Genomic DNA, 16748 nt, shown 5'->3' with positions numbered 1-16748 from the left:
GGAGTGGAGGGCACAAAGGAAGTCACACTGCAGCAGTCCCAGGGAGAGGCGAGGCACACAGGGGTGGCGGAGTCTTGAGAGGGATGAATCATCTTTTTGGCAGGCCATTCCCTATAGACTGGAGGCTTTTGCTCCCTTGCTGTTTCAGATTTTGTTTTCTGGAGGAGTGCGGGAAGGGAGGAGGGGGATGTGGGGCCCAGTGCCCAAGGCAGGGCACTGACTTAGTGCTGGTACGCCTCCTGGCTGGCTGCTTCTTGAAGGGTTTTTTAATCTTCCTTAGTGAATGCATGTAGCCTGGCCCTGTTCTCAAGGTCAACACGAAATGGCTCTACCCTGGAAATGCCTTCTCCAGAAATGAGGCTTTACTTTATTCCCCATGTGCTTGCTGTCTGATCCATTCCTTCTTTTCTAAATATGAATGGACAGCTTAGTTTTTCAAGAGCGTTATCAAGGAGATGCACAGCCAGGCATATGTTTACAAAACATGTCTGCGTGATAGACACGCTCTCAGCTCATCCTCCCCAAAACGCTCCCCCCTCCCATCCTGATCCCACTGACAGCTTTAAGGAGGTTCCTAGTCCATCCATAGCAGCCTCCTGCACAAAAATTGGCCTTTTAACTCTTTAGACTCCTACCACTTCCAAAGGAATTAAGCTAGTTTATGTTTTTGTGCCCTGTGCCTTGTGTGGTCGCTTGAAGGCTTAACACACACCTCAGTGTAGGATACTGGCATTTAAAAGCTGTGACATTTTCAAGGGTGATACAGTTAATTTGGAATTTCTACCTAATTAATTTGAAAAGCACCCACTGCTTGGAAGCCTTGGCTTATTCACCTCTCCTTTAGACAGAGGCTGCGTCCAAGGGCAGCATGGTTTAGCAGGAGAACTAAGGTTCAGCACCACTGGCCTCACACTTCTTGCCCTCATAGTGCCCTGATTACGTCTGTTCCTAAAGGTGACCCCACTGCCTGGAGCCTGCTCTCACTCTGCCTTGGGAGTGGGTTGCCCCAGATCAGCCGTTCACATCGTTGTGATGCGCTTACATTTGGGGTCCCAAGACGCCTTCAGGGGCTCATGAGGGGAAAACTTTTTATGAAAACACACAGGGGTCTTTTTAACCATTGACATTTGCACTGGTGGTGCAGAGGCAGCGGTAGGTAAAACTGCTGCTTAGTGTAAATGAAGGCAGTGGTGCCCAATTACTAGTTGTGATTTCTGCAGCCAAGCTCTGCAGGAGAAGAATAGAGTGGCAGTTTCACTTATGGGTGTCCTTGATGAAGCAGGAAAACATTTTAAAATGTTGGCTTTATTAAATATCAGCCTTTGAGTACACGCGTTTTCAAGACCAAGAAGGCAATGACGTGAAAACGCTTCTGCACACCAGCACATAGTGGAAAAGCCCTTGTGTGGCTGAGTAGTGAGCAGAACTAGCCACTTGTATCATGCGACACCATGTTTACTTGAAACAAATGACTGATAGACATACTTCATTCAGTCACTGGATATTTGGTAGATATTTTCTCAAAGAGGAATTGAGTGAGCCTGTCCCTTTTAGGAAAATAGCGGACAGTATTTTTTTTTTTTTTTTTTTTTTGCCAGTAATAAAATTCCAGCTTTCAACCAGGAACTTGTAACTGAACCCAAGTTCGTCTGCCCTATGTGCAGCAGCAAAGCCAATCACCGAGACATCAGGTATGCAGCAAGGAAAGGGTTCATTTATGCAGCCAAACCTGAAGAAGGGAGGATAAGCTTCAAATCTGCTTCCTCCAAGGGGGAGGGAATGAGTTTTTTACAATCATAGGGGTTGAGAATGCATACATACTGATGCAAAGCACAAGGAAACTTAACAACTACTCATAAGGAAAGATAGCATGTTCATTGAGCAAACATTTATTGTAACATATACCCCATGTTCCCTTGAGGTGGAGACTTAACTCTGGAAGGAGGCAGAATTCAGCCCCTGATGTCAGGAGGTTATCTTCAGATGAGGAGATGGGTTATGGGCTTGCTCTGAGAGCCAGTATAAACTGGAGGGGGTCTTGGGCTTGTAATCTCGAGTAAGGAATGCCGGGCTTTGCTTGTTCCTAGGCTGGAACCATATCAGTTGACCTTGAGTCCAGGCTTCTGCAGAAATAGCTAAGTGAGTTTGTTAGTGGGGTCTGAAAAGACACAGCAGCTGATTAGGGGGGAACAGTTCTCAGAAAAACAAGCTTTAAACTTTCTGCTAGTTTCAACCTCATTAACCCCATGAGGCACTCTTTCAAACTTAGAAGTGTCCCAGCCTTAAAAACTGATGAGATGCATGGTAATATTAACTGCTGTGACTTGGGGGGATACCTTATAATGATGTGCATCAATATTTGGAAGATCTGCATAACTTATTAAATTGGTAGTTCCAAATGACCGTTGCACAATGCTGCAAAATCATGCGTGGGTGAATCATCCATTTTAAGAGCAAGATGAACTATTTGAATGGATTTTAATGTAACAGAGCATGGCAAGTTCATTGATACGGTTTCACATTCCACATTAGGAAAGCTTTTTTAAGAAAGTAGCACTTGTCAAGTTTTGATGAAGTATCAAAGAAGAATATTCTCAGTAATGTGGAAAGACTTTAAGTACTCCTTACATTTTCAAAGATATATCGGAGGGTTCATATACTTCAACTAAAGCAATATGTTGCAACAGAATGCAGAAGCAGTTAAGAGAAACCAACTGTCTTCTGAAAAGCCAGGCGTTAAAGAGATTTGCAGACATTTAAACCAGTGCAAGTCCTCTATTTTTTGAATATGGTTATTTTTCATAAAAATATTTTATTTTAAAATAAATGAGTAAGTAAGGGTGCCTGGGTGGCTTGGTCGGTTAAGCATCTGACTCTGGATCTCAGCTCAGGTGTTGGTCTCAGGGTGGTCAGTTCAAGGCCCACCTTGGGCTCCATGCTGGGCATGAAGCCTATTTTAAGAAAATAATAATCAGTTAATTAATAAACATCTTTAAGTTTTCTTTTTTTTTTAATTTTTTTTAACATTTATTTATTTTTGAGACAGAGAGAGACAGAGAATGAACAGGGGAGGGTCAGAGAGAGAGGGAGACACAGAATCTGAAACAGGCTCCAGGCTCTGAGCAGTCAGCACAGAGCCCGACGCGGGGCTCGAACTCACAGACCGCGAGATCGTGACCTGAGCCGAAGTCGGACGCTTAACCGACTGAGCCACCCAGGCGCCCCAAAACATCTTTATTTTCTATTTTGCTTCCGAAGTAGGCATATATTGACAGATATAATCCAAATAAACAAAAGAACTTTGTGTTGTCAATAATTTTCAAGAGTGTAAGAGGGTTCTAAGACCAAAACGTGAGAACCACTGCTTTGGGTAATCAAATTTTTCTGACTCCAATAGCATTTGAATTTGTATGAGAAAATACTATCCAATAAAAATAAATAACCAAACAGCTCATTACAAAAAAAAAAAAAAAATATATATATATATATATATATATATATATATATACATATATATATGAACAAGTGCTTATATTGTAAAGAAAATAGAAAGTGTTCAGGTTGTGAGGCATCATTTATTCAAAGCATGGATCACCTAGAATGTAAACATTGGCAAACCTCTTTATTTATTTCTTTAAGAACCAAGTAGTAAATATTTTAGTTTTTGTGAGCCATGGGAGTCACTGTCACAACTCACCTCTGCCATTACAGACAATAGATAAACAAATGACTATGTCTGTGTTGTGGTCCAGCTTTATTTACTAAAACAGGTGATCACAGCTTGCTCCCCCCTGCACCATTTCCCCTAAAAGAACACTGTAGAATTTTTTTAATGCTTATTTGTTTATTTTTGAGAGAGAACGAGCTGGGGAGAGGCAGAGAAAGAGGGGAACAGAGGATCTGAAGTGGGCTCTGTGATAACAGCAGAGAGCTTGGCATGTGGCTCGAACTCACAAACCTCGAGATCATGAGCTGAGTTGAAGTCAGATGCTTAACCCCCTGAGCCACCCAAGGCTCCCCTTTAGAATTTTTTCAATTACGTAGTCAAGTACCCGTTATTCATTCTTTGTGTTCTGTTTAATTTTGGTGCTCAAAACTGGAATACAAATTCTTCTGAGTTCAGGGCCCGTCAAGAAAGGCACCTAAGATAACTGTGTTTTTCTTGTTTTTCTTTTTAATGTTTGTTTATTTTTGAGAGAGAGACAGAGTGCGAGCAGGGGAGGGGCAGGCTCCAGGCTCTGAGCTGTCAGTACAGAGCCGGACACAGGGTTCAAATCCACAGGGTTCAAATCCACGTGAGATCATGACCTGAGCTGAAGTCAGATGCTTAACTGACTGAGACACCCAGGCGCCCCCTAAGGTAACGTTGTTTCAATGGTGGCATGTGTGCCCAGTCTCTGCTACTTAGGGAGTAGGAAAGTCTCTCCTAGGAAGACTGCTCAGGAGGGAGCAGCACACTCAAGGAGGTGGCCTGCTTTAAGGACTTGTGTGGGGTATGGTCACGGTAAACATAGGGCACGTCTACAGGCTCTTTGGTGAATCAGAAATACATAACCTTACCTCTCTCTCACGCAGACAGAGGCATTGTCGTTGCTCCAAGGTAAGCTTGAAATGTGCATAGAATTTTTGAAGCTAAAGCTGGCCCGTAGTGATTCCCTTATTGCTGATTAACTCTAGTTTCTGGGCAACACAGTAGCTGGCTTGGGAGATTTCAAGACATATGCATGCATCTAGACTGCTTTGTGGAAAGGGAACGTGTCCCCATTCCCATCTAGCCTACCTCTAGCTCTTCGTGTCCTCGTCAGCCTCCAGGATGTGGGAGGTGTGTTTTCACCCAGGACCCCTGAGAACTTGAGGAAGTCTGTCAAGTTGAATGAAGAGAGACACAGATTTATGTTGTAGTAGAGGCTCGGTGAACCAAGGTGTGCCCTTAAAGAGTGTAAAGAGCCTCGGCAGCCAGTACCACTGGTGGTGTCTCCCGTCCTCCAGTCCTGTGGCAGTTGGTCATACCATTGCTGGAAATGCAGAATGCTCTCGATTGCTCTCACGTGGGCCTTCTGGGAATCAGCAGCAATTTGTAAAGCACAGAAATCAGCTGGTTTTCTTCTTTCTTTCTTTCTTTCTTTCTTTCTTTCTTTCTTTCTTTCTTTCTTTCTTTCTTTCTTTTTCAACTTTTAAATTTCAATTCCAGTATAGTTAACGTACAGTGTTCTATAGGGCTGGTGTTCTTTTTAAGCACAAACCAGTACCCCAAGGTATAAAAGTTGCACTGAAGGCTGTGACTCTCACTGTGTGGGAGATGTCCTTGTCCTGGCACAAGTGGCCTCTTTAGTGACACCATGAGCAGCCTTCGTGCTCTAAAGCAATAAGAGGCCACAAACAAGCAGCCTCTGTCTGCAGCCTTTGTCTGCTCCCATAGATTCCATCTTCGAAATACACTGGAATCTCTAAGAGAATGCCCGCATAAAGCATGCCCCCTTTAAAGAATATGAACACATAACAAGTATCTACATATATCTGAGATGACATTGGACCACATGTAATGGATTCATATATTCCCATGCTGATTTGTCCCCTAGCGAAGACCTCATTCGAAATAAACACTACAGACACTGAAAATGACATGTATGGGTATCTTAACTATATTGGTTGTTTCCAGTTAGCTTCAGGTATTAAAAAATTTGCTTTAAAACTTTTTCTAAATTATGTTGATTCTACAGCAAAAAATAAAGTAACTTTGTCACTCATGTGTTCTTAGATTCTCATGATGCAGTTTTGAGATTTAACTCGGCACCTACACGTGGCTATGAGAAAGATGTTGGAAATAAAACCACCGTGCGCATCATTAATTCCCAGGTAAGATGGATGGAGTGTTTTCATGCATGTACATTTTATAGGTAAATAGTTTAACTGGGTGAATGAAGAGAAATTACCCAGTTGTACATGACCATGGTCTTGCTTATTTGTAGGTTCTTGTAATCATAAAAGAATTGATGAGAAAAAATGCAGATAAATAGGCATTTATGTGTGACATGACTAGGAAGAAATGAGTAAATAAGATTAAAAGGAAAAATCAGAGAAGATATAGAAACATGTATTGGGGCGCCTGGGTGGCTCAGTCGGTTGAGCGTCCAACTTCGGCTCAGGTCACTATCTCGCGGTCCGCGAGTTCGAGCCCTGCGTTGGGCTCTGGGCTGATGGCTCAGAGCCTGGAGCCTGCTTCCGATTCTGTGTTTCCCTCTCTCTCTGCCCCTCCCCCATTCATGCTGTGTCTCTCTCCATCTCAAAAATAAAATAAAACGTTAAAAAAAAAAAGAAAAAAGAAAGAAACATGTATGGATATCCATATATGCATATGTATGTGTATATATATATAATCATAGTCTTAGTGTGTTGTATATTACAGATGGAGGAAAGGACAGTTAAATTTAGAAAAAAATCATGATGGTGTGAAAGGCAAGGGATGAAGGGGAGAAAAAGCAAAGGCTACAAAATCCAAGGGTCAGTAGGGTGGCTTGGAAACTTTAGTCCATTATCTGAAAATTTTAAAAATGAAATTGTTGAAAATGGAAGTATTTCTCTTTTTGGTGTTCTTCATACAAATGTTTTCCAAATTCAAAGCAAAATTATTCTCAAAACCATGGCAGTTTCTAGAGTTTCAAACTATATAGAAAGAACATGAGGTGATGGATGATTTATGACAAGTTGCTTGCAGAAGAAAAGATTAGCTTTCTGCCTGGGACCCTGAGCCAGGCAGCCTGCAGCAAGGGAAAAAACAATCGCCATGTTTCCTTGCTTCATAGACAGCATGGATTGTAAGAGTTGCCATTCATTTATTAACACTTCCAGCTTTTTAGCTAATCATCCCCACAAATTAAAATACATGCCACCTGTAAAATATGCCCTGACTTGAGAAATCTGTATGAAGAAAGAGAATGCATCTTAAAAACTGTGAAAAGTTGCACCTCAACACTGAGGAAAACCAAATTTTTTTTTCTCCTCCAAAGCTGTAGTTTAAAAAAGACGATTGGCAGGTGAGATCGAAGGACTCCTCTAGGACCACAGAGGGAGGAAGTCACATGTGGGCTGTCACCAGTCTGCTGGCTGTCCCTGTTCCATTTGTCCTGAGGCTGGCACTCTGAAGGCGCCTTAATAACGTGGGTCATTCATATCTGTGCCTCCTTCTCCAGTTGTCTGTGAAGGCAATTAGAGAGGAGGTCGGGGGTGGCAAATTAGCTAAGGCATCGCATCTTTCAGGAGCTGATTCAATACCACTGGCTATGGGTATAATGCTGATGAAAATGTAAGAACTCGTAAATTCTATTTTATTTTGTTTTTTAAATTTTTTTAATGTTTATTTATATTTGAGAGAGAGAGAAACAGAACAAGGATGGGGGAGGGGCAGAGAGACAGAGGGAGACACAGAATCCCAGGGAGACTCCAGGCTTTGGGCTGTGAACACAGAGCCCGACTGGGGACTGGAACTCATGAACCATGAGATCATGCCCTGAGCTGAAGTCAAGACGGGTAACTGACAGAGCCACCCACACACCCCTCCTAAATTTTATTTTTAACCCTAGTTTCCCCAGACATTTCTTCAGGTTCATTAGCGTGCAATGCCTGACTCTCTCACTCCCCCAGAGGAAAATAGTAAAGTCTGAGTAACTTTGTTTTTCTTGCTCTGATTCATTTTTTTAAACTTTCCTCTTTTTAAAAATATAATTTTGAAGAGCCACTCGCTTTGAAAGGATTTCTGTATGTATTTGCAGATTCTGACCAACCCCAATCATCACTTCATTGACAGTTCATTGTATAAAAACGTCATTTTGGTGGCCTGGGACCCTGCTCCTTACTCTGCAAATCTTAACCTGGTAAGTGTTCCCTTTGGTGCCCTTACCCTACTGATCAGACAGTGCCTTTGACTGATTAATAATGGGAGCAAGTCAAGGATTAAGCTTTCACAGAATGAAACCAATCATGGGCACTACTGAAATACATGGGCGTTCATACCATTTTGATACCCAGTTCCGGTAGCGTACTTGGTGAATGTGACCTATCTAATGAAAAAAGGGCTTTTGCTCTGGAAGATTTAAAAACAAAAACAAATCACAGTGCCCTAAATGTTCAGAAATTCCTAGTTACACTGGAAGTTGAGCCAAGTAAACTCAGAGTTTTCCATTGTGATAGGGTTACATCACCTTCCACGTAGTTACGAGACCTTCTGAAATAAATTCAAAGTGCTTGATAAGAGAATCTAAACTTTGTGAATCAACAGCTCACTGCCCTTTAAGTGGAACCTGTTACAGACTTTTCTTGAGTGTGCAATTCTGGCTTTTTCCTCTAAACCTTTCTTACCTTATGTGATATAGTGTAAACAAGATTACTGCTAGCCATCAAAATATAAGCAAGTTACATTCATGGCATTCTGGCAAATCATTGCCTATCTAAACAAGCAGCTAGTTACTTCTGGTGAGAACTTGGATGAAAAGCCGATGCACTTGTCTTTTAAGGAGGGCTGGGAAAGAAGTGTGATAGTTTTAGCCTCATGAAAGATAATGTCTGCTGTGCCACTGAGCGTCTTTCAACTTGTTCTGCCATGACCCAAAAGAATGCATCCTTCTTAAGATGATGGAAATGAGGGAACAGGCCTTGGCTTTACCAAGAGGACTTCCCAAGAGAACAGCGGCCCAAGGTCAGATGAGTCTTTCTGGGGCTGTTGTGTCACTGTTCATCTTGAGACCAAGGCTGGACATTTAACTAGCATGATTCCTAACTGTTTCTTTTTTAAAAAATTTTTTTAAATTGTACTTAAATCCAAGTTAGTTAACATATAGTGTAGTAATGATTTCAGGAGTAAAAGACCCAACAAGTGCCCTCCTTAATGCCCCTCACCCACTTAGCCCCTCCCCCCACCATCACCCCTCTGGCAACCCTCAGTTTGTTCTCTGCATTTGAGTCTTTTATGGTTTGCTTCCCTCTCTCTTTTAATCCTAACTGGTTCTTAACCAGGAGCGCAAACCAGAATCACCTGGAGAGTATTTTTTCAAATGTATCTGTCAGAGCCCCATTTCCTGACATACCACTTACAGCCCCAGTGTGTAGTTTCTGAGAAAGCTCTCTGGCTGATTTTCACAGGTACCGTCTACTGAGAATCCGGCACGAAATGCATGTTGGAACTCTTCAGCTTCCTTTCCAGTCTGAAGTTCTCTGGTTTTAAGTTCTGACAGTTTTCTCACTATCTGTGGACAGACTGAGAGCTCTAGCTATTGGACCTTGTTTCTTCCTCCTTGGGAAGCATCCAAGCCCAGGGCACAGAGCTGTCCAACCCGATGGAGGGGACAGCAACAGTGCTGAAACCCAGGCAACCGGGCTGCTTTCTGGGTGGCCTGTGTTCTGGGGAGCAGGAGGAGGGGTGAAGAAACTGAGGCCCATACTCCTCTTGCTTCCCTTCTGCTGCCTCTTGGCTTGGGGGCAAAGTTTACAAAAGATGATTGGCCCCAGTCCTTCTCAAAATTGTTAAAGCCACAGAACCCATTCAACCATGGAATATTACTTGGGATCTCAGTGCGTATCTACTGTTTCCCGAAGGTGTCTGTTTGAAGAGATAACAGGGCCCTCAGAGCTTTATGAACTAAGTCTCTCCCCCACATACCTCCAAATCCCATTTTTTCATGGTGGCACCTCAGATGTTCTGAAGACATTTAAAAGTAAACCTAGGGGCTCCTGGGTGGCTCGGTTGGGCGACTAACTTCACTCAGGTCATGATCTCACAGATTGTGAGTTCGAGCCCCATGTCTGGCTCTGTGCCCTCCTCCCTCAGAGCCCCATGTCTGGCTCTGAGCCTGGAGCCTGTTTCGGATTCTGTGTCTCCCTCTCTCTCTGCCCCTCTTCCGCTCACGTTCTGTCTCTCTCCTTCAAAAATAAACATTAAAAAAATTTTTTTAAGTAAATCAACCTTATTGTACGTTTTTTCATACAGTAACATGTACAGTCAGTGGAAGGATACATGTTGATGAGTATTAGCAAATTTATATGGTCATGTATCCACCACCGCAGGTAAGAAATGGAATATTTTCAGCACTCCCAAGAGTTCCTTGTGCCCCACCTATCAGTCTTCCCAGCACTGCCCCAGACCTAGGCAATAACTGATATGCTTTCTGTCACTGTGTATTACATATGAAAAATATGTTTTGAAATACACTGATTGAAGCCCCAGGGTCAGCACATTATAGCCGTGGACCAAATCTGGCCCCATTTTGTAAATAAAGTTGTATTGGAACACAGCCATGCTCATTCATGGTGTATCTTCTGTGACTTTCTCAGTACAATAGAAGCATCGACTAGTTGCAAAAGAGACTGTCTGGCCCACAAAGCCTCAAGGGTTTACTACCTGGCCCTTTACAGAGAAGTCTGGGGCCCCTGCCCTAGCTCATCTCCCATATTTCACTAAAGAACAAATCCTTGTCCCTCAGGGCTGGGACCCTATCTCTTTTTGTTCTGGTTCCCTCATCCATGAGGCAGTGCCTGTACTTCACCTCCTTCTCCCCAGCCCTTAGCCTCTAAATAGTCTCCAACCCCACCCCGGTGCTGACCTGTTTCCTTTTCACAGTGTGGTTCTCTGTACTTGATTGCGTTGATTTTTTTTTTTTTTCTTAGTGGTACAAGAAGCCAGATTACAACCTGTTCACTCCATATGTTCAGCACCGGCAGAGAAACCCAAATCAGCCATTTTACATTCTTCATCCTAAATTTATATGGCAGCTTTGGGACATTATTCAGGAGAACACCAAGGAGAAGATTCAGCCCAACCCACCATCTTCTGGCTTCATTGGTAGGTATATATAAAAATGGATGATCAGGCAGGCACTCAGGGTTAGGGTTAGGCTTAGTACTTAGCAAATGTACAGTTATGTTATTTAATCAGAACAATTAAAAGTTGGTTTTAGAGGAAGCATAGATAAGCTGAAGATAGTAGAAACACTCTGTTTTTTTCCAGTTTTCTATTGGTACGTGATAACTGCCCCCAGAATTGCAAGGTGTACAGCAAAAACTGTTTTATTTTCTGTCGGTTTTGTGGGTCAGGACAGGCTTGGCTGGGTTATTCTTCTGTTCCACAGGCTTCAGTGGGAATCACTTCATGGTATTCACCTGCTTCATGGGATGGCTACACTCCCATGGTTGGCCCCTGTGGCGCAGATGGCTGGGAGGGCGGGCTCAGCCAGGACTATTGACTTTGTGCCTGCACGTGGTCTCTTGCATGGTGGTCTCAGGGTACTCGGGCTTCTTACATGGGAGCTCATGGCCCCTGGCAAGTGTGCCAAAAGGCAGGAAATAGAAGCTGCCTGTTTCTTAAGGTTGAGGCCTAGAGACCTGCACAATGTCACTTGCACTCTTCTGCGGGTCAGAGTAGTCAAGGCCCCACTGGATTCAAGGGGGAAGACACACAGACCCCACCTGGGTCATCTGTGATCCACTAGCCACTCACCCATTCACATTGTTTATGTGATACCAGATTGAGGAGCTGAATTTGTGACCATAGGATAGTGTCATGTGCTGCAAGATAGCAAGTGCAGGCTTTGATGAGACTAATTCTAAGACCTTGTACAGCTCTTGCTGCCAGAGTCCACTAGCTCTAATCTAAAAAATGGATTTTTTTCATATAACAGGATCATCACACTTAGCTTATTTTATATATATATATTGCAGCCAGGCTTTGATCCTCCAAAATTTGTGGTTTTACTCTACTTCTTTACCCATGATTCAGCTAATCATCCCATTATCTCTTTGATTTTACCTGAGTAGGGTAATATTAAGGAATATCCTCGATCCCCTTGGCAATATGAAAGCTGTAGTGGAACCAAAGGATGTTAGTTGTGTCCACAAAAAACTGTGATTTGATGTTCTCCCTGCCTAATTTCAACGAATTAGCCACCCTGCGTCTTAATTTGGGCTGCAAATTGGGTCCCTCTGAATAAAGGAGAGATTTATGGAGATAGCACTGTTTTCATTATGGATACGGGACACACAAGTATCTGAATGGAGGCCTGTGGATTTTGGAGTGAGTTTCTGGTATTGCAATAATGTGAACTATTTTACCTAGAGTTCAAGACAGAATTTACGATATGACTCTGTAGATTAGCTGCCTTAAGTATAGCTAACCCCCTTTTAAAGTCATACCTTTGACACTCTGTGTCCAAATCAGTTTTTTGAAATCGTAGTATCTTTATCTTTTGCACAGTTTCGTGGGATCCTGTTGCTTTAGGAAAGAAAGTATAATCCAGTTTGTCAGCAAAGGGTAAGTAGGAGAGCATAATGCTTAGACAGCGTAACAGGATGTGGCAGAAGTTTAATAAAATCATTTTCATATTGTTGCCTTCTCACGAATTCATGGGGCTTCTACTTGCTTGGAGCAGAAGTTTTAGAGCACAGTGGGGGCTGTCAGATATACTTACAGCAATGTGCAGTTGAAAGACTCACATAGATAGTCATAGCTGGAGAGAAATATTTTCCCATGTGTTTTTGTTGGAAGGAATCCTGCCACACATGGCCAGCTTCCTTTCATAGCTATTTACTGAGAATTTGGAGTTTTCAGAGGCTGATACTTGCCTTAGAGGCTGCTTTTACACGAATATGGAGGAATGCAGTTTGACGTCATTGCAGGAGTGGAGGCTGGGTCTGGCAGGTTAAGTGTAAATTCTTCTCTGCCCTTTACCAGCTTTTTGATCATGGGCATGTCACTTACCCCCGTGAGCCTTAAATATGCTCATATGAGAAATGAGACTCATAAAATCTTTCTAAAGATGAGTTGGTGTGCCGATGGGCAATGGTTCCTGTTTTCTACCACTGTCCTGCCCAGAGTGACAACTATTAGCCACATGTGGCCATGCAAATTTAAATTAATTAGGATTACAGGAGAGAAAAGCTTCAGTTCCTCTTGCACTTGCCTTATTTCAGGTTCTTAGTATCCACGTGCACTGCCGGCCACTGTCTTGACAGTGCAGGAGAACATCTCCATCATCACACAAAGTTGCATAGGACAGTGCTGTTAAGTTTTGCTAATCACAGAAGAATGAAAAAAGAGCAAGCAGATAAGGAAGCCTTAAGTTCCCAGTGGGCGGGCTGTGCTCTGTGACTGGGGATACAGATGTCACAGAAGACATGGCCTGCCTTCCCTGGCCAGATTTAAGAGTGAGCTCTCACTAAGGATGGACGGGAGATGCAGTCTGGGTGGGCTGTGCCCAGCAGAGCCCCAGTCGCCCTCTGAATACTCTGCTGATTTTGCAATCTGTCTGCCTCCTCTTTGATCCTGCTCAGAAATATGCTGAGAGCCAGAGTCTGTCTTATAACTTATCTGATGTTCCTAAATATTAGCAGAATGATGTTCCTCACATCTCAATCTGTCGGCCATAAGAATTTCTAAAAATCAATGAGTTATTTTCTGTTATTGAGAAGTGTTCTCCAAATACGTGTTCTAAGGTCACGTAGAAAAAAAAAAAAAACTATTGACTTCTTGTCTCACCACCTCATCATGTCCAGACACTAACCTCTCATGTTCATTACTGGACAAAAAGAACCCAAAGCAGACCTGGTCGGTGAGATCAGGATGTTTCTGTGTGCACAGCACTGGGCTCTGCCCAGGTACAGCGGTCAGCAGGATGCTTTCTATCAGAGGAGAGCAATATTCTGACGCCCTGGTTTTCCTCATTAGCGCAGGGCTCCACCTGTGGGGAAGATATTGCAGGTGAAGCAAGATGAGGCCCTTTGCTTTATGGATGTGCTCTTCTGGAAAGGAAAATGGTGTCACATTTAATTACTGATGTTTCTAAACCCGCTGCATACATTGTCCTTATACGTGTTTATGAATCTGCACGTGTGAAATAGAGGGACTCTAAAAGTTGACTGTTTTGAACACAAAATACATGTCTTTCTATGGAAATAAATGGTAGTTAGATTCCCAGGGGAACACACCTTGAACCCTTTAAATGTCATGTCATTGGTGGTATTAGGAGACTTGTTCCTGGTGCCTGAATTCATCATACAGGAGGAAGGTGGAGAAATGGAAGGGGAAAGTCATCCAATAAGTAGGTATTAATTAAGCTCCTCTATGTGCCAGGCATAATGCTGAGCCCAGGCTCAGCCCAGTGGTGAGGAAACCAGGCAAAGAACTCATGGTGCACCGAGTGACAGACATTACATAGGTGTGCCTTCCCTAAATAAAATAAAATTACAAACTGGGCAATGAAGGAAGAGAACAGGATGCATCAAGGGCTGGGAAGTGTGTGCTTTTCCCATTGTGTTCCTGGTCTTAGCCTAGCGCATAGGAGGTACAAAAAGTAATTATTTGGAGAATGAATGTTTTAGCTTAGAACTTGAGAAGTTCTCAAGTTTAACATGTGTCAGAATCACCCAGAGAGGGCTTATGTATTAGATATCTAATGATGTGAGGCAAATTACCCCAAAACTTAGCTACTGGACAGAACAATAAGCATTTGTTATCTTGTACAGTTTCTGTGGTCAGTATTGTAGGAGCAGATTGGCTGGCTGGCTCACCTTGGTATCTTTCATGAGATTGCGTTGAGCTGTCTGGACTTGGCTTGGCTGATCTGTTTTCTGGATGGTTCACTCACAAGATGGCTGTTGACTGGAGGCCTCAGTTCCTTACCACACCTCTCTATAGGTCTACTTGAATGCTCTCACAACATGGCAGCCGCCTTCCCTATAGCAGGCAATCCAAGGGAGAGAGCAAGAAGAAGGTCTCAGTACTTTTTATGGTGTCATAAACTATCTATCCCCTTGGCTACATTCTATTTGTTACACAAGTCAGTCCCATTGTTGTGGGATGGAACTACCCAAAGATGGGGATACCAGGTAGGGATCATTGGGGGCCATGCTGGAGGCTGGCTACCATACCTTTCTAAAACACAGACAAGTGGGCCCACCCCTAGAGTTTCTGGGAAGGTGGAAGGGGTAAGAATTTGCATTTCTAACAGGTTTTTAAGTGATGCTTCTGCTGTGGTCCTTGTTCTGTACTTTGAGAACCACCCTTCTGGCATTTTAGAATCCTGAAGTTAGAAGGAAATTCAGAAATCAAGTCTGTGGGTCCTGTATTGATAGACATGCCATCAAGGTGATAAGCATTTAGCTCAGCAGGAGAACACAGGATGCTACCAATAATACATTATTCCTTTGTTTCTTTGAAGACATAGCTAAAAAATTTACTCTTATCATTACTGATGGACTTCTTTCATGCCTTGAAAACTTGTGAAATGATATACATAACAGCTACCTGTCAATGTCCTTCTTAAAAGTGGATTTTTGTTCATTTGGTTGGTTGGTTTATCATCTTGGGACCCAGATTCTCGGATGTACTGATTAGTCAGGTATAAGTTCGGGCACCAATAAGCAATGTCCCAACTCTCACTGATTTCAGGAAACCGCCCTCAGTAATATTCAGGCAGATAGTTCAGCCAACATCTCCCATTCCAGACGCATTTGTACCTTCATTAGCAACCCCTAGTCCTGCACCAGCAGTCTCCTTGATGGCACACAAATCATGTGGGCTTGGCTGGTAGATAGGAGCTGTGGTAGGTATGTGTGTGTTCTTCTGGGTTATAACAATATATTATGATAAAAGTTATATGAATACAGTCTTTCTCTCAAACTGGTATTGCAATGTGCTTACCCTTCTTCTGATGGTGTGAGGTGATAAAATGCCCATTTGATGAGATGACATAAGGTGAATGACATGGGCATTGGGATGTGGCATTTGGCCACCACTGAGCTTCTGATGACCTATCAGAAGGAGAATCATCTGCTTTCTGACTGCAGGTGACCGTGGGTAACTGAACCTACAGATAAGGGGAAAACTACCATGTTGAAGGGAAGAAGGGTCTAGAAGTAACTTCTGTCCACTGCACCATCCTGAATGTTCCTTAGAACAGGGTTGGAAATATTGCTGCATCAATGTCAACTCTGATCACAATACCCAAATAGGCACTGTACTTTTTCCTGGGTTCTGTGGGATCTGTGTATTATCAGCTCCTATGGAGAAGTTTCCTTTTGGGCAAGATGTCCTAGTAACATCAGATTCAGGCACAAATATTTAACTTGCATCTGAATAAATTCTTCTTGTTCTGTTTACAGTAATAGGAACTGCCTTTTCTGATTATAAAGAAAGAGCAGGGAATTGTAGGATTTAAGGAACGCATTGACCTACCATTGAAGAAAACAAACTCTGAGAGCCTCTTCACTGAAAAACATTCCAGAAGTTTCTCTTTTATTTTTTTTTTTTTTATTTTTATTTTTTTGAGAGACGGAGCATGAGCAGGGGAGGGGCGGAGAAGGAGACACAGGTCTGAACTGTCAGCACAGGACCTGAATCAGGGCTCGAACCCATGAAACATGACATCACTACCTGAGCCAAGGTTGGACGCTTAACCAACTGAGCCACCCAGGCGCCCCCAAAACATTCCAGAAGTTTCTAATTCACATACATAAAGGACTTATCAAAGCTAATAACTTCAGTTTGCTTTCTTTGTAATAAAACTGACTTAAAGAACATATGTGAACAATTTTTATAATATTGACAAAATGTAAATGCATACTAATATCAAGTGAATTAAACTATACTTTCATTACAAGCTTTAACATTACTAAGATGCTTATTAAAGATTTAATATCTATAATGTGTACTGAAGGTGGTCCTCTCAGATTTCTAAATGAACATTTTTGAACTATGTTTTCCCCCT

General features: G+C 42.6%; 1 protein-coding gene and 1 long non-coding RNA gene across 8 annotated transcripts in view; one reads left to right on the top strand and one right to left on the bottom strand.

The window, feature by feature from the left end:
- Window positions 1-16748, top strand: part of ST6GAL2 (ST6 beta-galactoside alpha-2,6-sialyltransferase 2) — an 85133-nt gene that overhangs the window by 45993 nt on the left and 22392 nt on the right. For all 4 annotated transcript variants that reach the window (XM_058684597.1, XM_058684596.1, XM_058684595.1 and 1 more), the window contains exons 3-5: window positions 5759-5856; window positions 7770-7871; window positions 10657-10831. In XM_058684597.1, coding sequence (XP_058540580.1) covers window positions 5759-5856; window positions 7770-7871; window positions 10657-10831 — 375 coding nt within the window. The remainder of the gene's footprint in view (window positions 1-5758; window positions 5857-7769; window positions 7872-10656; window positions 10832-16748) is intronic.
- LOC131485288 (uncharacterized) lies at window positions 1874-14729 on the bottom strand. Of its 4 annotated transcripts, XR_009248756.1 has the most exons (4): window positions 14551-14729; window positions 13545-13721; window positions 12178-13055; window positions 1874-2158 (listed from the first exon to the last, which is right to left on the bottom strand). It is a non-coding gene; the product is annotated as an uncharacterized LOC131485288 (long non-coding RNA). The 4 variants fall into 4 exon arrangements; XR_009248753.1 differs by lacking the exon at window positions 12178-13055; XR_009248754.1 differs by lacking the exons at window positions 1874-2158; window positions 12178-13055 and adding an exon at window positions 6814-7194.

This window comes from Neofelis nebulosa, chromosome 9 (genome assembly GCF_028018385.1).
Source record: "Neofelis nebulosa isolate mNeoNeb1 chromosome 9, mNeoNeb1.pri, whole genome shotgun sequence".
Taxonomy (NCBI): Eukaryota; Metazoa; Chordata; class Mammalia; order Carnivora; family Felidae; genus Neofelis; species Neofelis nebulosa.
The sequence above is the reverse complement of the archived record's forward strand: the minus strand, read 5'-3'. Positions and strand labels throughout refer to the sequence as shown.